At 36.2% G+C, this 24308-nt stretch overlaps 2 protein-coding genes and 1 pseudogene across 3 annotated transcripts; all 3 read right to left on the reverse strand.

Annotated features, from left to right (window-relative positions):
- Nucleotides 1-7651: 7651 nt before the first annotated feature.
- Nucleotides 7652-9890, reverse strand: LOC110937488. 2 transcript variants are annotated; one of them, XR_002590820.2, is made up of 5 exons: nucleotides 9426-9890; nucleotides 9295-9344; nucleotides 9148-9204; nucleotides 8725-8790; nucleotides 7652-7804 (listed from the first exon to the last, which is right to left on the reverse strand). XR_002590820.2 is itself a non-coding variant. In XM_022179913.2 (5 exons), exons 1-4 carry the CDS (start codon nucleotides 9618-9620, stop codon nucleotides 8783-8785), a joined length of 336 nt encoding a protein of 111 aa, XP_022035605.1. In that variant the 5' UTR covers nucleotides 9621-9890; the 3' UTR covers nucleotides 7652-7804; nucleotides 8725-8782. The 2 variants fall into 2 exon arrangements, 1 of the variants encoding a protein (XP_022035605.1); XM_022179913.2 differs by having other exon boundaries at nucleotides 9148-9238; nucleotides 9303-9344.
- Nucleotides 9891-15261: 5371 nt separating this feature from the next.
- LOC110934010 lies at nucleotides 15262-15765 on the reverse strand. Its single transcript, XM_022177206.1, has one exon. The coding sequence runs from the start codon at nucleotides 15763-15765 to the stop codon at nucleotides 15262-15264; it is 504 nt and encodes a 167-aa protein (XP_022032898.1).
- Nucleotides 15766-18205: 2440 nt separating this feature from the next.
- Nucleotides 18206-24308, reverse strand: part of LOC110934009 — a 42279-nt pseudogene continuing 36176 nt past the window's right edge.

Below are 24308 nucleotides of genomic sequence, written 5' to 3' on the forward strand. Positions count from 1 at the left end.
TTATAAAATCTTGCAATTTTGTCATTTTCCTCAGGGTCAAATCAGGTCATATTTGTCTTATAAAATATGATATTTATTTATAAAAAAGAAATGATCATTTTGTCCCTGCGGAAAATGACAAAATAGCAGCATTTTATAAGACAAATATGACCTGATTTCATTTTTGGACCAAAATAGCAATAAAACAGAAACCACAGGGACCTAGATGCAAAAAGTTTGAGTTTTGGACTAAAGTGGCAAAAGTGACCAAACCACAGGGACAAAATGGCAGTTTACTCTAAAAAATATTATTATTATTATTATTATAAGTGTGTGTATATATATATATATATATATATCAATCATACCGTCACCGTCACCACCAACCTCCATCGCCACCATCACCACCACCCTTCACCCTTCATCGACATCATCACCACCCTCCACCAAACACCCTTGTCAAAACCCCCTCCAATCCTAATCGAAAACCTATCTCAAAATCACTTGTTGAACCTTTTGAATCTAAGATCTGAATCACCACCCCCAAATTAAAACATCATCCAATCTTCAACCATCGTTCATAAACAAAACCCCCAAATCACCACCCCAAATTAAAACATCATCCAATCTTCAACCATCTTCAACCATTGTTCTAATCAAACAGCTCGTTCATAAAAAAAAGTCACCGTTATGATCGTGAACCGGAGTTTAGAGAGAGAAGGACTTTCATCGTCACCACGTCGCCGGAATTTCATCTCCGGTGACTGGTTTTAGAGAGGGAAAGAGAGAGGAAATGATAAAGGGGCTAGGTTCTCTTACTTGAAAGTGTGACTGCCCTCCATCCGCCGAATCACCACCATCACCATCACACCGGACGACCACCAAGAGCGCCGTCGAACTAACCCACCAACTGCCAACGTCGCGACATTGATAGTACCGGAAAGAGGAGATCTGATCGGAGATCGGAACTTGTCGACGGTGATGATGACGGTGGAAGTGGAAGTGGAGGTGGAGGAGATGACGTCGTTGTATCACGAGACCACCTCCACCGTCGCCCCTAAAACAACCACACCACCTCCATCCGCCGGATCACCACCAACTCCGTCACGCCGGATCACTATCATCACCGTCGCCATCTTAGAAGAGAGAGAGAGAGAGAGTTTAGTTTAGACAGAGAGAGAGAGAGAATGTGCAGGAGTTAATTTAGAGAGAGAGCAGATTTTTATTTCATACACTTTTAAATTTGACACAATAGTCCCTCTAATATAAATTGTTTTACACAATAGCCCTTGGATAATGAAATGACAAAAATACCCTTGGATAATCAAATTTAACCAAAAAAATCTAACTGGGTTTGGCCTAAAGGACAAACCATGCATGATTCTGAAACGTTAAGGACAAAACTCATCAATTTTAAAGGTAAAGGACAGCGCCTGAAATTTGGGACAAACATAAAGGACAAAACTTGTAATTTACTCTTCTATTAAAAAAAAGTGAACCCATAAAATAAAAACCGGGACAAATGTTAGGCCCAAAAATAGCACCCCATGCCCTTATAAGTCGAAACACCTGGAAAAATTAAATTAAAAAGCAAGGTTCGAACTCGTGTCTCACGTAAGGAATTGCAGACGCTTAACAACCAAGCTGCATCATCATTTACACTTTAATCTGCTTTGTAAATATTATATATGTATGTATAAAAGAGATTTTTTTAGGCCCCAAAAAAGGTTGGCCTTGTTCGGTGGCACACCTTGCACACCCTACGGGTCGGGCCTGGTGATATCTCCTGATGACATGGCATCTGCGTATTGCCAAGCGGACTACGATTTAAATCAATCAAGTCTTTAACCATCTTACATGGTATCAAAGCCTTAGGGTTTTGGATACTGTCTTCCCTGCGCATTACACACAAATAACCAAACCCTAGCCATTGCCACTCAAGAAAAAAACCTAGACAGGGAGGCGTGCCGCTAGTACCGCCGCCGCCGCCCTTTCGGCCACCGTTCGTTTTTTTAGTTTTCAGTTCCATTCTAAATAAAGTCTTAGTTTTCGGTTTAGGTTTCAGCTATTATCACTAAATCTTTTTTTTAACACCATAGCATTTTACAGCCACCACACTAAGTGACTATCCATCTCTGATTAGACGACCGCCGCAAAGCTGTCGCCATTCCACCCATACACACGCCACCACAATCTCGCCCACGCGTCGCCTTTGACTGTGGTGTGACCCCATCGAATTTTGAAAGTGTGGTCCGTATTTTGAGCCTTGGGGTTTGGCCGCCGTCGAATTTTGAAAGCGTGGTCCGAATTTTGAGCCGCACAACCCTGTTTAGTCACGTTTTTTTCGACGTTTTTTTCCTGCTTCAATTTGTTTCGTATGTAATCAAGAACCAAAAAAATGATGCTATGACCCCATCTTGTTGATACCGCTTCTCCTCATGTTGCTTCTTGCCACGATATGCCGACGCACTACATTTTGCTGCCACCATGCTGCATTGGATGCCTCTTGTAGGAATACGTGATCATCCAAAATTGTGCAGTCTCATTGAAGATTATGAATTGCAAGATTATGGAATTTTGGCATAAGTTTTGACCAGAATTGAAGACCGAGTTTGACTTTGTGTTTTTTTTTTGCTTTCTAGCCTTAGCTTCCAGTTTCCTACCGCTTCAACTCTGGGGGAGTGGGGGAGTAGTGGATTAGGGTTTATTAGTGTGACAATATGGGCCCACTTTATTTTTCTAGGGTTTCTTATATTCTCTATATATGATCGGAGTGTCGCGCTCCGATCAAAGATAATATTTATAAGCCCTATTTACCCTTAACAAATAGCTAGTGGTAGCAAGGGGTCGAACCACGAAGTGTATGTGGTTTGCGATTGGATTTGAATGAATTCTTAAAAGATGTCACAATTTATGAAGCTTGCTATCTTGTTTTTGTGTATTTTTGTTTGATTGAAAAGATATGAATTTAAATTACTAAAGTAATTAGGTTGATAACTACTAATGATAAACAATTGCAAAAATGTAATTAAAGGTTTAAACAAGATAGAGAAAACAAGGCTCACACCCAGTTCGGTAATTTCAATCCTAGGGATTCTACACGTTTTAGATTCAATTTAATTGCAATATGATTAACAAGTTTAGTGTTACGAGGCTTAGGTGCCAAGAGCTATCAACGTCGTAAATGACGGACCGCAATGCACTTCGTTACCAAGAACATGTAAACTCTAACCTAGATAAGGCATAATTGCACATAAACATTTCGCGAAGTCAAATTTAATCTTCACTGGACAATTCACGAATACAATACCAATGCAAGACAATTAACATAAGTTTCAAAATCAAATCACAACTTGTCACAAATCGAATCTCAAATACAATGTTTAAACCCTAAGAACTTACAAAAACCTACACCGGGGTGAAACCTCTAAGGAATTAGCCGTGCATAATCGAAAGGATTTGATCACCGGATGAGGAGAGCTTGAACATCACCATCTTGAAGCCTTGAAGTGGTGGAAATAGTGATTAGGGTTTGGAATGTTTGATGATGATGAATGGAATTGAGATTAGGGTTGTAGGAAAGATGATGATGATGAAATTGGATGATGGATGGATCGATTGGATGGAATGGAGATGGAATGGTGTGTATCTTGGCTCCAAGAACAAGTTCCCAACTCAAAATAATGTGTAACCCCCGAAAATTGATGACAAAAAATGTTTTTAGATCATTCCCAACCCCAAGGAATCAATATTTTGCGTTGTCAACATAGGGAAGCCGTCACGACGGCCTGATGCCCCGTCGGCGACGGTTGATGTTTAATTAAATGTTGCCGACGGTCAAACTTGCTGCCTACGAGCTTTCTGAGCGACGGAAGAATGCATCAACCGTCGGCGACGGCCCATATGGGCGCCGGCGACGGTGCCTAGATGCTTTTCTTTCTGTTTTTCCCATCTCTTGAGTTCGGTTGACCCGTTTCGCGTCCCGGTGGCTCGTTTTTCATCCCGGTGACCCGTAAAGCTCCCGAAAAGCTCCTTTAACTCTGCTAGACCTGCAAAATACATATCTAATCAAAAGTAGGCTATTCAAAATTAAAACTTGTGTAAAAACATCAAATTAAACAATTACAATCACTGGTTTTCGACCACATATCAATATATTGTAATCCTTATTGTATGAGTGAATCAATCAAGTCGTTTCCATGTGCTTCCTATCTCTTAATTAACTACCGAAATGTATCTGTTTAAGCTCCAGTAAGCTCCCAAGCACATCATTTCCCAGTTACCTTCATTCAAGGCCCCGTAAAGCTTCCAAAATGCACCTTAAACCTATTGAGGCCTACAAAATACAAACCATCTCAAAGTAGTGTATTCTAAAACTCAATTTCACACAAATTGGTAAAATTAAACATATTAAGCTTTAGAAATTCACTAATCCATCACCTTCAAATTAGAAACTGTATTCATGTTTGCACCCACCTTCAACCCCAAGTAAGAAATATGAAACTTGTCAGGTTTGTAGTTGAATACAACCGCCATCCTAACCACCTCTTGTTCTTCTACGCCCACACCAAATAGTTGACTTTTCCTTTGATTTACTTTTAGCCCGAACACCATATAGAAAACTCCTTAGGATTCCCCTTTAAGTTCTTTAGATTGTTTTCCTCCTATTAAAAATAATGTCTAAAGCTATTTAAATTTAAAATTACTATCATGATTCTTCGTATATTATTCCATATATAAATAAGTAACAACTTTGTGCATATGTGAGTTGTACCATGAGCTTAGGGAGTTTTTCAAAAAAAAAAACTTTGATTTTTCACTTTTAACCCAAGCATTTTCATATTTTGTATTTTAACCCCTTTTAGTTTTTTACTTTTAACCCAAACTTTTCCATATTTTATAATTTAACACAACACTTTATTATTTACAACTTTGGTCACCCATACTTTTTTATCTTTCGCAAGTTTTACGTTTCGTTCTAAATTTTGCAAGTTAACACGTCGTAGCGCGCATATGAAGTTCAACGTTTTTTGCTCTATTTTTTCATATTTGACAGACCCGTCGCAACGTGTCCATTTTTTTCCTTTTTTACAAGTTCGTCGCAACAGGCGGGTCCTAGATCGACTAAGTTATTATTTTCTACGTTTTCTGTTTCTGGTTAATTTCTTCGCATTAACACACTGTAACGTGTGTGCGTGGTTCAACGATTTTAAATCTACTTTTCGTTCGGTGTAATTTTTCCCATTTTATCTATTTTATTTTTACGATGTTGAGAGTCGATGCCGTTGTGGCATTGGTGCTACTTAGCACTGTTTACGACGTTTTTAACCTATTAAATTTTTTAATAATATTTTGTTTCGGTTTACCCCTATACTTCCTTTACTTAAAAACTATTTTTTACATGCATATTTTATGTACGGGTAGGTATAAATATGATTTGTTCTACATTCTGACGTAAACTTTTTTTTATAGACGGGTCAGGTCAAATACAATACGTTTTCGTTTGAAGAAACCATTTTTACGTGCATATTTTTATGTACGTTTTGGTATAAATTCAAGTTGTTCTAGGTTTCGACGTAAACTTTTTTGGGAAATGATTCGGGTCAAATATAATATTTTTCGTGTTTATTTTATGTATGTTTCGTAAAATTTGTTTCGAACCGAGTGGAGTCAAATTATGGTTTCTTTTTCTTTTTTCGAAAGCTCTAATTAATCCCTTTCGATTACATGTGCAGATTTACTTCATACCCGTTACGTTACCTATGTATGAGTTGGGTCACATATAATACGTTATGATTGTTATATATGAATTTGATTCACTTTACGTTTGATCTACTCACAATGTTTATACAGGTTACATTGAGTTCAACTAGATACGTCGAAATGTGTGTTTTCATATGGTTAATGCATCATATAACGTTTGGAACAATTCATTCGATGTTTACGATGTACACGCGCCGCAACGCGGGCAGGTCTTAATCCTAGTTAAAAGTAAAAAAGTAAATATTAAAAATAATATATTGATATAATAAAATATAAAAAAGTATATATTATTTTAAATTTAAATTTCTATTCATGATTCTTTATAAACTCTATATAATATAATATAATATAATATAATATAATATAAAATAAAATAAAATAAAATAAAATAAAATAAAATAAAATAAAATAAAATAAAATAAAATAAAATAAAATAAAATAAAATATAATATAATATAATATAATATAATATAATATAATATAATATAATATAATATAATATAATATAATATAATATAATATAATATAATATAATATAATATAATATAATATAATATAATATAATATAATATAATATAATATAATATAATATAATATAATATAATATAATATAATATAATATAATATAATATAATATAATATAATATAATATAATATAATATAATATAATATAATATAATATAATATAATATAATATAATATAATATATATAATATAATATAATATAATATAATATAATATAATATAATATAATATAATATAATATAATATAATATAATATAATATAATATAATATAATATAATATAATATAATATAATATAATATAATATAATATAATATAATATAATATAATATAATATAATATAATATAATATAATATAATATAATATAATATAATATAATATAATATAATATAATATAATATAATATAATATAATATAATATAATATAATATAATATAATATAATATAATATAATATAATATAATATAATATAAGAGTTAATTACATAGTTAGTCCCTGTGGTTTGCACAAAGTAACATACTTAGGTACTAATAGTTTATAATCACATTCTAGGGTATTAACTTTTCATTTTGTAACGTTTGGAGGTATTAACGTTATTTATAGGTTTAAAATCACATACTATTAGTACCTAAGTATGTTATTTTGTGCAAACCACAAGGACTAACTATGTTAATACCCTAGAAGTTAATACCTCCAAACGTTACAAAATGAAAAGTTAATACCCTAGAAGGTGATTTTAAACTATTAGTACCTAAGTATGTTATTTTGTGCAAACCACGGGGACTAACCATGTAATTAACTCATAATATAATATAATATAATATAATATAATATAATATAATATAATATAATATAATATAATATAATATAATATAATATAATATAATATAATATAATATAATATAATATAATATAATATAATATAATATAATATAATATAATATAATATAATATAATATAATATAATATAATATAATATAATATAATATAATATAATATAATATAATATAATATAATATAATATAATATAATATAATATAATATAATATAATATAATATAATATAATATAATATAATATAATATAATATAATATAATATAATATAATATAATATAATATTAAATTTTTGTTTCCATGCTAAAAATTTGTACGTATCTTTCAGTATACTAGGGGTATTCAAACCTTCGCGCGTTGCGTGATATTAGATGTTGCTTTCATTTGGTTAAGGGTTCAAGCTTTTGTAATGTTAAATAAGTGTCAATAAGTTATCATGTTGCTTTTAACGGGTGCGGGGTGTGATAAAAATTTAACATTGATAAATAATGAAAGCCTTAGAGCTTTAATCGCCGAGCTCGTAAAACTTCAATTTGCTTAAAAAACCTAGTAACCAAAATAATGCCAAGAATCCTCCATAAACAACAGATTGGGCTTAAACTTAATTACATGAGCATGAGACAGATCTATACGTAAGCATCAATACCATGTAATCAGCTAAAAGCAAATTAAATGCAACTCCAATGTGAACCCATGATCACACCTGAAATAATCAACATTTAAAAAAGAACACATGAATTTATGTCTTTAGATAAAGTGATATTATGAAGTAGTGGAGGCTTTGTAGAACAAAGCATGCTATGAGGCTATTAGCTACATCGGTAGTAAAATAGAAATTCCTTTATTTTTAGCAGTATACCACTGATTATGAATTGCTGCAGAGACAATAACATAAATTCCTTTATTTGTTTAGCATTATAAAGAATGCTTATGAAAAGAAAAACTGGCCGAAATAAAAAGTATATAAAGTGAATTAATCGAAAATAAGACCTCATTATATTCATCATAAGTTGCTAGTTGCCACATCAGTTTGTTTGAATTATCCACATAAAAGCGCTAAAAGAAGGTTCTTCATGTCGACGCTTAAGGGGATGTCGATGAAGTTCAATAGTACATATAATCTAAAATTAAACAATCATAATTTATTATAAAAGTCTACATTTTTTTGCGATATCTTCTAAGTTTGAGGAGAAATATAACCTAGGGTACTTATTAATCTAAAACTTCCAGATCCGCCTCATCAAAAAAAGCATAACATCAACTACCTCACCAAAACAAAAAGTATACTGAAGTACTGAACTATGGAACACAATACTTTCATAAAAAGAAAACAGAAGCAGAAAATACCAGTCATCAACTATGTTTGTGAGGCTTATAAATGATGCACTTGGGTCTTTAGATTTGCAGCCAGCCACATAAAGTGGCAACATAGTGTGCCATTATATGTACATATTATAGATATCAGCACAATTCAAATTCTCCTAACTAAACCTCATACCACCAAATCCATGTTTTATATTAATATTTTTCGCTTGGAAACTTTTTATCGCAAGATACTCCATCTCAAAATACAACTAAAATCAAAGAAAAGAACAGGCTAATGAGAATGAAATCGAGGCTTACTGAAGCAAAAAAGCATCCTCCAATGACTTTTCGCCGAGAAACACCAAACGTCGCTAGCTCAGACTACTGTTTAACAAATTATTCCAAATTTAAGTCACAAATCTGTTGCGCAAAGAACATTCTCAAAAAACACTGAAGACAAAAAACAGACAACATTAACCAACAATCACTCACCAAGCAATGCGGAAAACAAACCGACTCTCACATTACCTCTATAGCCATGTGAGTAATTAATTATGTTTATCTCTAATGCTTATGTGACATCATGGTTATAATTCAAAATGTGAATTTTGATCGGTTCTTACCGTTAATTAATTATGTAGTCGGCAATAAGGGTAGTTCGTCGGGTAGTTTTTAGAATACTCATCCTCATTTCAGAAACAAATGAAGTGTATATCATATATTGAAAAATACAAATCATACCTTTGTGGCATAAGCACTTTAAGAACTCGATCTTGATGTGCTTTCGTCTTCCAAATCCTAGATAACATGTATAACACTTACCTAAATACAACTGTACATACAAACGAAGTTAGATAATCAATAAGACAAATAGATCGAAAACAATACCATCATACTTGAAGGCCAAATCGGATTGACAAATCTCCATGTTTTCTCGTCTAGTTGTACCGAACAAACACATGAACAGAAACAAAATGAGATCGATTAAGAGAAAATTTGCAGTATACAGTAATACAGACCTTCGCCGGGAGAAATGTAACGGCAGCGGTAAGATCTAAACAATCAGAAAGAACACACCACCAGAAGAAGAAATCGGAGAAAGACTGCGGAACCCTCAGCGACACCTCCGTGTCTGTGCCGCCGTCGTCTCTCTGGTCCCTCCTTTCGGTCTCTCTTTCACGTGCCGCTTCGTCGCCGCCGCTGTGTACTGTCATGCAACGGTGGTGCCGGAGAAGGTGGCCGGAATCGTCGGCGTTACCGCTGGAATTTGGCCGTAGAAGGTGGCCGGAATCTTCTAGATCGTCACTCGTTCTTGAGGAGACATGTGTTGATGATACGTGTTAGGTTTTGTGGCAAAGTAAGGGTGGGCGGGGCACCCACCGAAACCCATACGGGGACCCCGGTTGCCGCTTAGGGGATGGCACCGCCGTTAAATCGGTGAGGTAGAGAGAGGGAGGAAACCGGTGGGGAGTTACCGAAGAGAGGGGGAGGAGAGAGGGATGAGGGACCAATCAAAAGTTTCTTTCTTTTTTTTAAAAAAAAAAAAAAAAAACCAATTCACCTAAGAGGGGAGTGCCGCCATCAATTTTGGGTGTTAGGGAGTTTAAGAGGGGAGTTGACGTGACACACGAGGATTGGTTGGGCGTAAGAGAGGGGACTCACCTCTTAGGGTATACGGTGTGGGACGCGGTGAAGGTCGGCAAAGATGTTTGCCGATCGGCAAACACCGCCGCCGACTATGTCGGTACGCGGCAAACAAACAAAATCGGTAACCCTTTGCCGATCAAGAACATGAGAGAGTGAGGGTAGAGAGAGAGGGGGGGATATTGTGGGTGGGGTCCATTCCTATCTCAACCAATCACAATTTTTTCCTTTTTTTTTTTTAAATAGTTTACCACTTCACCAAGTGTTTAAACCATTGCCAACACTTTTCACCAAAGTTTAAACACTTTTGACTGATTGACATGGCGCGCTCTGATTGGTCGGTTTTTTGGTTTGCCACTTCAAAATGTTTAACCACTCCTTACACCCTTAGGTGAGCACCCCTTAAAGCCCAATAGTTAGTTTCCAATAGTTAATAAAATGGGGGTCTGACATACGTGATTAAGCAATGACCGCCCATAAAGCCCAATAGTTAGTTTCCATCTGCTCTGAAGAACTATTCATAAGGTTTGATTTTTAATAGATTCTAATTAGATATATCGATATATAATTTGTTACACAAAAATAAATGATAAAGAAAATATGGTTTTAAAAAATGAAAATACGTTAAAAGCTAAAAGTAAATATGAATAAAATAAAAATATGTTAAAAGTAAAAAAGTAAATATTAAAAATAATATATTGATATAATAAAATATTAAAAAGGTATATATTATTTAAAATTTAAAATTACTATTCATGATTATTCGTAAACTCGATATGATATGATATGATATGATATGATATGATATGATATGATTGAGCTATTAAATTTTCGTTTCCATGCTAAAAGTTTGTACGTATCTTTTAGTATATTAGATATTTAGATATATTATAAATTATAAATTATATTATAAATTATAAATTTGTAACACAAATGGGCATTAGCTGGTTGTACTGCATGGTTAAAGTGTGTTATGTGCATATTTGTGTTGTATCTTGAGTAATGTCATGTGTACATTTGGTATTAGGAAGCCGCGTGTCCCTTTGCCACGCATCCTTGCAACGTGTAAAACCCTAAAGCTTCACGTTTACTATCTCTCTCTCAAAGACATACGTCACAAACAATCACTTGATCAATCTCAGGCAATCACCTAAATCCTACCACCGAATCAGCAATTGAACAACCGATTTTCAGTGGTTTTCCAGCGATGGCGACGACGCCGGTCCCAGGTTCGTCATACATTTTTATTGTTATTGTGAGTTGTGATACTTTAATCAATCTTATAATCTTTCATGGGGATTTCTAGGGTTTGTTAATATTGTTTGTGTTTAACTGTTTATAGAGAGAGAGAGAGAGAGAGAGAGAGAGAGAGAGACCAGGGTTTATAACTCATAGAAAAGGCATCAGTTGAGCCTCCGGTAAGTTATCTGGGCCGTGCTACACATCGGTACATAGGAGGGCGATCCTCATGGTGGTGTTTGTTTCCCAAATTGTAAAGCAGGATGGTTCAATCGACACCCTATGGAGCAACATATAGGCAATTTGACATGGTACTAGGTTTGACTGTCTGGTCGTGTACCTACCCCTTACATACGCTGCGTAGAGGTCAATACGCAGCGTATTGTGGTAACCCTATATGCTGCGTATTGGTCAATACGCAGCGTATGTAAACCCTAAGTGTGCAGATAGGCAAACTCAATGTGCAGATAGCGAGAGCCTTTTTCACAATTTCCACGGTTCCTTAACTCGGGCTTTTTTACTTTTTTTTACCTTTTATCTTCATAATCAAGTGGCATGATTTTGTGATGTTGGTTGTTTGATTTTAGTAACTCGGTTCTTTGCTAATTTTGTGGTTTTAGTTGTTTGAAGGCAGAGGTGAGTATGTTAGATTGTGATGCTTCTTCATTTGCCATGAATTAAAAAAATGAACCAGCTCAAAAAAAAAATAGCATGTGAATTTGTGGAATTTTTTTTAATGTTATTTGATTCTTTATGATGAATTGAAGTCACCTTATGTGTGGTGTTCTTAATCCCTTTGGTTTAATTTTCCACAAATTAAAACTAGATGTTGGCGACACTATTTTTTTTGCTAATATTGAGTGCAGTTCATCAATACAGTTGCTAAGAACATGTGTAGTGGCAAAGGAATTGGGCGTTTTTGCCCCATCATGCCAAACCACGGCCACCACACCGCCCCCTATGCGTTTTCTTTCAAAAAGTGGCTTTGCGTTTCATTTAAAACGCCTGTTGATCAAAAAGTTAACTGAATGGGCCAATAGGAAATTAGAAAATAGAAATTAGAAATGGGTAATCATTGGATGGGGCATTTTAAACTAATGCCCCAATGCTGATTGTACTGCCACGTGTTGCTTCATGCCCAAGGGAGGGACATTAGTTTCAAGCCCCACTGCACATGGTCTAAGGGGGCATAATCCACCAGTTCAGTTCATCTTGATTAAAGTCTTCAAAGCATGCTTAAAGTTTTCAGTAGAGGTTACAATCCCCAAAGGGATTTAAAAACACTGATTGATGACGAGTCTCATGGGGATGACGGATAGCCAGATACGGAGCTGAGGTCACGACGCCTGAAGGTAAATACAAAGGAGAAATGGATAACAAGCATCTTAAACTAGCATGGATATATGAATGACTGACTATGTGTGTTTATGATTGGAATAGGATATTATGTTGAGTTGTTAAGTGCCTCTTAGCAGATTGGTATGGCTGGAATTGAGTTAAAAATTCGAAGCAGTCACCCTCCTTCTGATCCTCCTTTGCTTTATTTTAGGGTTATCTAATTGCTAGCTGAGGTTAACTGATGTTTTCCTTTTTACCCTGATATACTATTCTGTCCTGCATCTTGGGTCGCCGGGTAGGGTCTAGCACAACAATACAGAGTGGTCTACATGTTTCTCACATATTCCATTCATTGATTTTATCTTCTTGGCCATCAATTAAGAGCCCTTATTGGGCGCTCAATGATGTTCAATTGGATTAGATGTTGATCAAACACAATTGACGGTTGCGTTTTAGCACAAGGAAGTGGAAGCAATGGATCATCTGAACAACTGAGCTATGTTTCGATTCTGACCAAAAGATACTCCTAAATTATTTCTTTATTTTCACGTAGCGGATAGATATTGGTTTGTATCTGAAGTAGGGGTTACGACAAAAGTTTTTATCAGGTAACGTTTTGCTTTTGTATATGAAGCCGAAACACTTAGAACTTTTAGTTACCATTGTTAACTAATTTTTTTAGGTTGTTATCATCACAGACGCAACGGCTGATGAAAGCAATGGTTATGGCTTCGACAACTTTTCCGATCAGATTCCAGTTGCTCTGACCACCGGTCCTCACCCTGCATGTGACATCTTCGTATAGATCGGCAACAATACGGTATGCATTGATTATTCCCCACCATATCCAATAATGGATCCCTAGAGGTCCTGGTTATTATAGCTGGAATAAAGGTACACATAATGCCTAGTAGGGGTGCAAACGAGCCGAGCCGAGCCCGAGCTCGACCAGGCTCGAGCTCGAGCTCGTTTAACATATGAAAGCTCGAGCTCGAGCTTGGCTCGATTCGAGCTTTATTTCCCCACCATATCCAATAATGGATCCCTAGAGGTCCTGGTTATTATAGCTGGAATAAAGGTACACATAATGCCTTGCCTAGCTAGATCTCTTTGTGTTTTATTGAGAATTTTTGAAGTTAAGGTTGCTTTTGTAGTTTTGTGTTGACTGGTGCATTTTTTATAGTGTGGCCATGTTTGTTGTTTAATTCATCAACAAGTCTTTGGTAAGATTGGTTATTCTCCACTTCTTCATCATTAGGTTAAAAAGCCTTACTCTTAAGTTTATGATGGTATTTCTGGAATTAAGAAGTTCTATTACGATTTAGTATCACATGAAAAGACTTTTAGCAAACCTAACAGATTAGAACATTGGCTTAAATAACATAATTTAGCAAACCTAACATATTAGATACTATGGAATAAGAGATAAAATATTCATTATCTCCACCTGCTAAGTTATATGCAGTTCATGCTTTAACTTTCTAGAACAACTTTTAAGTGCTTTTATCATCAAATGAATGTATTTTCAATTTTGCATTTCTAATTTAAAATTTATACATCTATACTCTATAGATATATTTTATTTCTTATGAAGGTTGTGCAACAGCCGACTGTCGCCATCCCGGATATCTTGGCCACCATCATAGGCTGTTGAGAGATACATACTTGGAATCAAACCAGAAAACCAAAAAAAAAAAAAAAAAAAAAAGCAGAACAACAAAACATTTTGTTTTCCAAAAATTAAGCTTGGTGTTCGAATCTGTGTTCTTTCCTTATAACCGATCAATTAACTAATATAAAAATTCATGATGGAAAATGTAATCGTTTGCAGGTTGATGGGTGCATTTAAACGCTTCAGGGGCGCTCTGAAAGACTCCACCAAGGTTGGGCTTACAAAGGTCAATTACGAATTCAAGGTATGTTCTGATGCTAATATGATATATTTACTACCTTTTCATTATTTGATTTTAGTAAGGACACGGTAACTTTAAATCTTAGGAGTTTGTCATTTTGAGCAGATGCTACTCGAAAAGATGATGTTTGATCACAAATGAAGGCTTTGTAATCATTCGGATCTTAGTTGATTGTCTAGACGTATAGCCAGAACTCCAGAAGTATTATTTTGTTTTCCAAATGCTTGACGCCTTGACCTTATTTTAGTTCAATAGTAATAACACAAGCTTTGGGTTGAATAACATGTGCTTGAATTTTAGTTTAAACAGACCGTTGTAGTCAATTTCGTTGCTTGCGGCACAACGCGCGCGGAGCGATTTTCTAGTTGATATATAATTCGTTACACTTTTTCTTGTAACGTAAAATATAAAACTAAAACAATAAGGGCAAGGATGAAAGTTCCTCTAGGGATAACGGTTTCCTCAAGAGTTCATATTGATGTGAAGGTTTTGCACCTCGACGTGGTCGGCCTTCGCCCTTGGGAAATCTAGAATGTATCTACAATATATCGCGATCCAAAATTCTAATTATTTATCCAAAACACATATAAATGTCAGCATAAATTAATATGAATATCTTTACTAAATCTTGTTTGCAAGTAAAATCAAATTCTATCAACACAACTCTACATCATAAAATTTAAGGTAACGTAACATAAATAAAATAAAATCTATTAACATCTCAAGATGCATTCAGTGGCGTTGACTTGGTTGAATTCGTCCATGACTCCATCTCATGAATAACCTTGCTCCCATCACTTTCCACCACCAACACCTCCTCCCCAAAATGCACATGACGCGAACCAACATTGTCCAAACCGATTGCCTGATCGCGTGGTGAACCATCCGTAGACCAGGACCTATCCATGGCTTTGGTTTGGTTGGAGACAGCGCTTCGACGAGGGGTTGTTGGATGAGAAGGGAACCCTCTCCTTGAATTTGCATGGTCATAGTTGTAAGGCAATTCATTACTACAACAACCCTTAAAGCATGTATACAAATAGGTCAACAACCAAAAGACCCACGGTGATCCGATCAAAACTAGCGCGATCCCAGGAAACCATGGTTTGGAAAAGCTGGGCGCGAAAACATAAAATGTTAAGAAAATACCGCCGGTGAAAACCAAAACGAAGAAGAGGGAGGAGATTAAAGGTACCCTTAAATCTCCATCCCTTTCATCCTCCATTCTTTTAATATCTTGCTTCCATTTCTATAGCTATCTATCAACATAATGCCATTCCCTTTCTTCCTTTGTTTTCTGAATTTTACTTGTGTATCTCTCCTCACATCTCTCATTTTTTAGGGATTTCTTATATTTATATGTTTGTTAAATTTGTCAATTTACCCACCATTTGTGTTGAGAAAATGTAGGGGTAATTTATGAGGAAAATCTTCTATGTTTTTTTACCTGCGGCCGTACATTTTAAAGAAGAATTAGAAAGATTAGATTCAAACATTAATTGCCTTCAAATAATTTGTTTAATATGTTTGAGAACATACTTGGTTTGGACTTTGGAGCATGCATGCATAAATACATATGTGTGGGTCCAAAAATATATGCATAATTCATGTTACACATGACGTAGGCATTATGCAATCATCTTCTTGTGTTTTTTAGATATATGAAGCATATTTCCTTTTTAATATTCAATAAATAGTAAATTATTTCTTCGAAGAAGATAAATTAGTAAAACAATTTGTTTTCTTTGGAACAAATAGTTAATTATTTCTTCGAAGAAGACAAATTAGTAAAACAATTGGTTCTCTTACTTGGCAATGTCACCGTCCTATGAATCTTAATTAAGAGTTACACATGTAAAACAACAATGTCACGATGACCTTACAACGATGTCATGATGAGCTTACAAAAGGGTTTTTTCCATCTAGAATTAATCTATCTACTGTGATTTCATACACATGAGTGCATGGAAGAGAAAATACCATATGTGTAACATGTGAACCTATTCTTGTCAAACATTGTTGGTAATTTTAGAGTCACCAAGTTGTTTTTGGTAATCGGGATTTACTTGAAAATCAAATAAGAAATCATAACAAACATGGATTTGAGTTAGGAGGTGTAGAGTACATATTCGATCAAGACTATTACAATTTCAAGTACCATGAAATCTCATAGTTCTAAGGGTGAAACCTGTAGACCATGTGGGTTCCAAGGGGGTACCGCCTTTGTAGGGGTAGCAACAAACCATCGGTAGCAATAAACCACTAATAGCAACAAATTTACTACTGATAGAGTTCCTACTGATAGTGCTTCAACACATTTAACTACTGCGATTACACCCAAGCTGTCATACCTTTTCACGAAAGGATGTGACATATCAAGCCAATCAACCTGGTTTGACCCTATATATTAAATAATCTGGTTTGGTCGTAAGATTAAATATATTATGATTTAATATTTAATCTAGTAGCCATTATAATTATTTACATAATACAGATCAAAATATATAACAACCTATTAAATAAGTAGTTGGTAATTGTTGATGGATCATATTACCCTTATTAACTAATTATGTTTACTCTTGTGTGTTTATATAAGGAGACTTATGTAGAGGTTCTAAGGTTAGACACATAACCTAATTATCATAACATCATAATCGACCCTTTTCTCCTAAACCAATACCCTTTTCGGTTTCATCATCACCATCATCAGTTTGCACCCTAAGGAGGAAACATATCACCTTGACAAAGATGTCGAACTCAGTGGCTTCATCTCTGACTGGATTCTCCACTACACTGTCTGCTGTAACAGGTATGTTTACATGTTTTCCATTATGTTTAAAACAGAACTGGTCATCATTGGTTTCAACAACGAATTTCACTTTGAATTATAACATAAAATAACATTCCATTCTTGAAAATACACTTTCTTTCTTATCCTATTATTGATATGCATCCAAAAATACTTTAATCTGAGAAAAATTACATGATTCGAAAAGCTATTCGAGTAACTGAAATACAAAACACAAAACCAACAAACATTACGCAATGGTTTTGGCCAGACTTACGAGAAAAGTTTCAACCCACCCCCATTTCGTGTCCAGCTCATCAAGCGAAGGCCTAACTTATAATATTCATATTTTAACTATGATTATGAATTTCTTTAACTTCTCTCTCTCACACCCTCATGGTTATTAAAACTATCTCGGAGTAGTGAAGTACAAAGTGTTACCTAATTGAAATAACTTTTCATTTAATAATATTTTGAAATATGATTTTGTGACAGTGACATGTCAACATTTTCCGGATTGTGGTGTTGGTTTACCCAAACAGTCGAAACATGTAACAAAACCCTAAACTAAAACCGAACCATGACCAAAAAAATCTTTGACCAAACCCCATAACTTCAATTCCTTTGGCCAAAATCTAACCTAATCCAAATCGAATCCATCAAACCCAGAACCTGCGGATCCTATGAAATTCAAAAAAGAAACAATATCTCTTTTATTGTCGTCGGATAATTTGCCGAAAGAACCACTTTTACAAACGGATTTTCGAATCTAAGTGTTTGCAAATGTAATGATGTACCCACTCGTGGGGCACAAAAAAGATTACAACAACATACATCAACGATCAAGTGCTCACTTATGATATGCATAAAACATTCATTAAGCTTCGGCTTCAGGTACTCTATGGTAATAAATGGTGCCGTCACTTGTAGGATTTGCATTATATTGTCCATAAAATGCATATACAAAGACCGCAACAATGCTAAGGATGACAAATCTCAACCATGCTTCATAGTGAAGCTGCATATGGAAATTACAATCAGTCTATGGTACAAACACAAGCACTCATTGTTTTCAAAATATTTGGCATACAAAAAGCAAACTTGCCTGATAAAAAATATATTAAAGAAGATGCAAACAACAGGCACTAGTGGAACCCAAGGGCAAGAAAAACCAGGTGGGTCGCTACAGACCTGCTGCATGAAGGTAATATGCCATTATATACTAATAGCTAGGCATTCTGCATTCATATGAATTTGACTCCACTTACATGTCTAAATTGAAGATTGCAATAGCTATGTGTCAAAAACAACATAGTCTTAGTTTCTGTGCGATTCTTGAATCTCATGTGGATGTCAACAAGCTTTCTAAAATTTGTAAGTTGGTGTTTCGTAATTGGGAGTGGACGTCTAATGGAGGAATTTGTGATAAAGGGACTCATATTATCATTGGTTGGAACCCGGATGTCTTTGATCTGATGGTGCTTGCACAAACTACTCAGGTTATCCATGTCCAACTTATTTTCAAGTCTGATAGAAAAGTGTTGTTTTGCTCTATTGTTTATGCAGCGAATTCGTATATTTCGAGAAGGGACCTGTGGGACCAGTTGTCGGTGCATAAGCTGGTAGTTGATAATGGGTCTTGGGTAATCTTGGGGGATTTCAATTCAACCCTCAACCTTGAGGATTCCTCGAGTGGTGCATCAACAATCTCGCCTAGTATGAGGGAGTTCAAAGAATGTATTTTGGATATAGAAGTGTTTGATATAAACTGTACGGGTTTCCACTACACGTGGACACAGAAACCTAAAAACGGAATTGGTTTAATGAAGAAAATAGACCGGATCATGGGGAATATCTCATTTGTGAGTAATTTTCCAAAAGCTGTTGCTATTTTCAACCCGTATAGAGTTTCTGACCATTGTCCTTGTATCCTTAAGATCCCGAAGAAGGAAACGAAAAAACCAAGATCATTCAAGTTTGCTAATTTTTTGGTTTATAAACCGGGTTTTATGGAAATCGTTAAAACCAGATGGGATGTGGATGTTGTTGGGGTCCATCAGTTCAGGTTAGTGAAGAAGTTGAGATCTTTAAAGTCTCCGCTTCGTTCCCTTTTGTATCAGCAGGGTAATATTCATAAGAAAGTTGTTGAGCTTAGAGAGAGAGTTGACTCTTTACAACGGGAGGTTGATCGAAATCCTTTTAATGAGGAGTTACGAGTAGAGGAGGCTAATGTAAATCGGGAATACCAGGATGCCTGCCTGGATGAGGAGCGATTCCTTAAACAAAAGTCCAAAGTGGACTGGTTGAGAGCTGGAGATGCTAATTCAGCGTTTTTTCATTCTTCTCTCAAAAGCAGAAACCATAGGAGCCGAGTTGATGTTGTCAAGGATGCTGGTGGTAATCTATGTGAAGGTGCGTTAGTGCCCAATGCTTTTGTCGAGTTTTATCAGAACTTTCTGGGTTGCGACGGTGTGACAACTCTCTCCCCTTCGCCTGATCTCTTTACCAAGGTTCTCGAGACTGAGGCTGAGAATAATATGATTAGACCTGTAACGGATGATGAAGTTAAAAAGGCGATGTTTGATATTGGCAACGACAAAGCGCCTGGTCCGGATGGATTTACAGCCGCCTTTTTCAAGCATGCATGGTCCTTAGTCGGAAATGATGTGTCGGTTGCTATCATGGATTTCTTTAACACATGTAGGCTTCTTCAGGAGCTTAATCACACCCTTATTGTTCTTATTCCTAAGACTTCGGCTCCGTCAGCAGTTACGGATTTTCGCCCTATTGCATGTTGCAATGTTATTTATAAGTGTATTAGTAAAATAGTGGCTGATCGTATAAAAGGGGCTCTAAATGATATTGTTAGTATCAATCAATCGGCTTTTGTTCCGGGCAGGAAAATTTCAGATAATATTCTTCTTACTCAAGAGCTAATGCATAATTACCATACGGATTTTGGCCCTCCTAGATGCGCGTTTAAAGTGGACATTCAGAAAGCATATGATACAGTGGATTGGAAGTTTTTAAAGGCGATTTTGAGAGGGTTTGGTTTCAATCATACTATGGTGCAGTGGATTATGCTTTGTGTGTCGACTACTTCTTATTCGGTTTGTGTTAATGGGGATGTGCATGGGTATTTTAAAGGATGACGAGGGTTAAGGCAAGGGGACCCGATTTCGCCTTATCTTTTTACTCTAGTCATGGAAATTTTAACGTGTATTCTGCAACATGCCACTAGAATTGATTCTTCTTTTCGGTTCCACAATAGATGTGAGAGGCAACGTATTATAAACCTGTGCTTTGCGGATGATTTATTCCTTTTTGCCAGAGGAGATGTGGATTCGGCTAGAACTATAATCACTTGTATCAATAAGTTTTCGGGTATGTCTGTTTTAAACCCTAATGTTCAAAAAAGTACCGGTTACTTTTGTAAGGTTCCTAATCATGTCAAGATGGCTATTTTGAGTATCATTCCTTTTGTGGAGGAGACGTTACCTGTCAGATATTTGGGAGTGCCGCTGATTTCTTCTAGACTCCTCTACAAAGATTGTAGCATTCTTGTAGAGAGGCTTGAGCAAAGAATTTTGAATTGGAAGAATAAACTTCTTTCGTTTGCTGGAAGGTTGCAACTGGTTACTTCCGTTCTGTCTTCTATGCATATTTTTTGGTCTTCATATTTGATCCTTCCTGTCCGTGTTATTAAGGAGTTGGAATCTAGAATGCGGAATTTCTTATGGGCACAAGGTGTTTTGTTTCATAAAGGAAAGGCTAAAGTCTCGTGGAAGGCAGTGTGTGTCCCAAAATATGAAGGTGGTCTTGGTCTTAGACGTATTCGGGATATGAATCGAGCGTTAATGGTTTTGCACATCTGGAGCATTCTCATTAAAAGAAATTCGCTATGGGTTCATTGGTGTCACACCCCGATCTCCACGTGTCACCGGTGGGCCCGGTGTGGGGTATCGTGACGTAGTTGATAACATCATAGTCAAACAACACAATTTATAAATGCACAGCGGAAGCAAAAGATAATATATTACAATCCGAATATAAAGTAATATCAAGTATTACAACGGAAAGTAGAGGATCCACAGGCGGATCTTAAAACTTAAATGTTGTTCAACAGACTTTAGGCGCCTAGAACTTGCAAGATTCCTTATTAACGCTGTTGGTGCACTTGTGTCTGTACTTTGTCTGTATTCGGTCTGTATATAAAACGATGTTCTAAGTCTGTAAGTTGACCAAGTCAACCATCCTCCGGTTTGACTTGGTCAAACAGTTAGAAAGTAGTTGTCTGTCTCGAAGGATAGCTCCTCGAAGGATACTGTTGATCCTTCGAGGTTCTCGAAAGATATGCTTCGATTGTTAGACCTCGAAGGATCATCCTTCGAGGTGTTTGCTGATCATTCGAACATATTGTCATCGATAGATGATCCTTCGGACCATCTATCGGATCCTTCGGACATGACCTGCTGTGTTTGGGTATATATACCCATGCAATGTGTTGAGTTCAGTAGACACTTAGACAGAAAACATACACCCGAAAGAGAGAGAGCTTTGAGAGAATTCTGTCCGAAACACTCACACACACTTTGAGAGTTTACAAGTTAGGTTTGTAAACATTGTGCTTGTAACCGAAACCTTCATTTGCATTAATACAAGTTGTGTTAATCGGTGAACCCTTGTGTGTTGTGTTTGTACTTGCTTAATCCCGGTTTGCTTGCTAGCTTGGATTCCGCACTCGCTAGTGGGTTAGTATAACAAGGTTTGAGGTTCGTCATCCTCCGACAAAAAGGGACCTACAAGTGGTATCAGAGCTTGGCTCTTTACCTTGTTTAAAACCGGGTTTTTCAAGTTCTTGGTGTGTGTTTGAACACTTGGTTTAACACCCGTTTTTGTTGGTTTTTCTACACCTTTAAACTGGAAAACGTGTCTTAAACTTACCGGGAGTGTTCAAGTTTGGGTTGGGTAACTTAAAAACTTGTTTTTGAGTGTGTTGGTAATTTCCGGCCATATTCCGGTCAATATTCCGGTGACTGGTTTGGAGATAAGGTTACCTTTTTGGGCAACCTTTCAAAGTTGGTGGGAAAGGTACAGTCTGCACATCCTTTCTGCCGAAAGTTGACTTACCTACCCATCACCTTTTCACCAACCCGTCACATCTGCGTCAGTTGTGTCAGAATCTCTCGAAAGATATCTTTCGACATCGAAAGACCATCTTTCGATCAAGGAAGGCTCGAAAGATCATCATCCTTCGACCCATCCTTCGAAGTCTGAAACATATCCTTCGATAAAGGAATCTTTTCGAAAGACAGTGTCCGAAAGATAGGGATTTAACTCGAAAGATAAGGATCTTTCAAAGGAGAATCCTTCGAGTTCTTGAATCTTTCGACATCATTGTTCGAGATTCAACAGTAATCTTTCGAGTACTGTTGATCCTTCGAACAAGTGTTGATCTTTCGATTGTGGTCAGGTTATTGTTAACAAGTTTCTGTGATTTACAAATCTTTCGACCAGGATCCTTCGGCTGTGTGATCTTTCGGGTGGCAATCATCCTTCGTGACTTTGACATAGAATTTATTTTTCTTGTCAAAGATGAATCCGAGTTGGTGGGAACTCCTGCTCCAGAGAATGGTGAATATACAAGTTCAGGTGTCACTCCCTCATGGTGGGGTACACCGGCTCCAGTCGATGGAAAATACACGAATACAAGGTCATCTCCATTATGGGCCGAATCTCCCACACCACCTCGAATTACTGCAGAAATGTGGGCATCAGTTACCAATCAAAGGCAAAGTGAAACGATAACAACAACAGATTGTTTTGGCAATCCAATACAAATTCCTGTAAAGCCGCCTCCCACCACAGACATGTATGGAAATCCATTACCCCCAGTTGCCGTACAACACCATTATTCTACTGTAGAATCGTCACTTCTTAAGAACAGTAGTCAGACAAAAACGGCGTTGTATGCTGAAATTGTCAAAGATGTCAGCAATGGTGGATCCTCGGGGAATGATAACAGTTCCGAACATGTTAGAAGTTCAGATGAAGATGTTTCAACTTCAGTTGAGGGTGATACAACTTCAAGTTCAAGTGAGGATGGATCTAAATGTGAATCATCAAGGGAGATTGTTGATTCTGATGCAGAAAGGCCGACACCTGAGAGTGATTCCAGTCAGGTATGTGCCGATAAACCCACTGCTGTAGATTGTGATAATTGTGCTAGATTAAGAGTTAAGTGTGCTGAACTAGAAGCAAACATGTCTGAGTTGCAAGGCAAACATAATGCTTTACAAGCTAGTTTGTTTGACTTGCAAGACAAACATGTTTCATTGAATGTCAAGTGGTGTGAATTGCAAAGCAAACACGAAGCTTTGCAAGAGAAATATGATGTGACATTTATCCACAACCAGAAGTTGACCGTGGATCTTTCAAAATGCACAGAAGCCAATATGTTTTATGAAAACCATGAAAAAGAATTTAAGTCAATGATTGAGACGTTAAAGAAAGATAAAACTGAATTGACTAAAATGGTTTCCAGAAAACAAACGGAAATTAATTTGTATATCTCACGTCTTGAGACAATGCAAAAAGAAATGGTCTGTGTAAAAACGGAAAGTGAGGCAATCCAACTCAAGCTAGATAGCTATTTGAGTTCTAGCTATGTGTTGGATCACATCATTGATGTTCAGAAAGAAAAACGGGATGTCACATGCATAGGATATAAGAAATGTCCACCACCTGTGAGACACAATTATGATGCGATGCCTGACGAGGAGGATAGAGTGTTCTTTGAACCATCTGTTCCTCTAGATGTGAAGGAGTTTGCAGCAGGACTCGGATACAAGAAAGATGTATCACCAGATTCAGATACTGCAGCAGATACATGTGTGTCTTCTGCTGAACTGAATCAGGATCCTCCAGTCATCATTGAGGATGCTGATTCTTCTGATGATGAATCTGATGATACCATCCCA

Source organism: Helianthus annuus, chromosome 4 (genome assembly GCF_002127325.2).
Source record: "Helianthus annuus cultivar XRQ/B chromosome 4, HanXRQr2.0-SUNRISE, whole genome shotgun sequence".
In the NCBI taxonomy this organism is placed as follows: Eukaryota; Viridiplantae; Streptophyta; class Magnoliopsida; order Asterales; family Asteraceae; genus Helianthus; species Helianthus annuus.

Excerpts from the sequence above, each read along its gene's own strand:
- LOC110934010 (XM_022177206.1), bottom strand. The coding sequence starts at position 15,765 with ATGGAGGATGAAAGGGATGGAGATTTAAGGGTACCTTTAATCTCCTCC.
- LOC110937488 (XM_022179913.2), bottom strand. The coding sequence starts at position 9,620 with ATGACAGTACACAGCGGCGGCGACGAAGCGGCACGTGAAAGAGAGACC. Across the intron at positions 9,345-9,425 it reads TTACATTTCTCCCGGCGAAG|ACGAGAAAACATGGAGATTT; the intron begins GTCTGTATTACT and ends CGGTACAACTAG. Across the intron at positions 9,239-9,302 it reads CAATCCGATTTGGCCTTCAA|TTGTATTTAGGTAAGTGTTA; the intron begins GTATGATGGTAT and ends TTGTATGTACAG.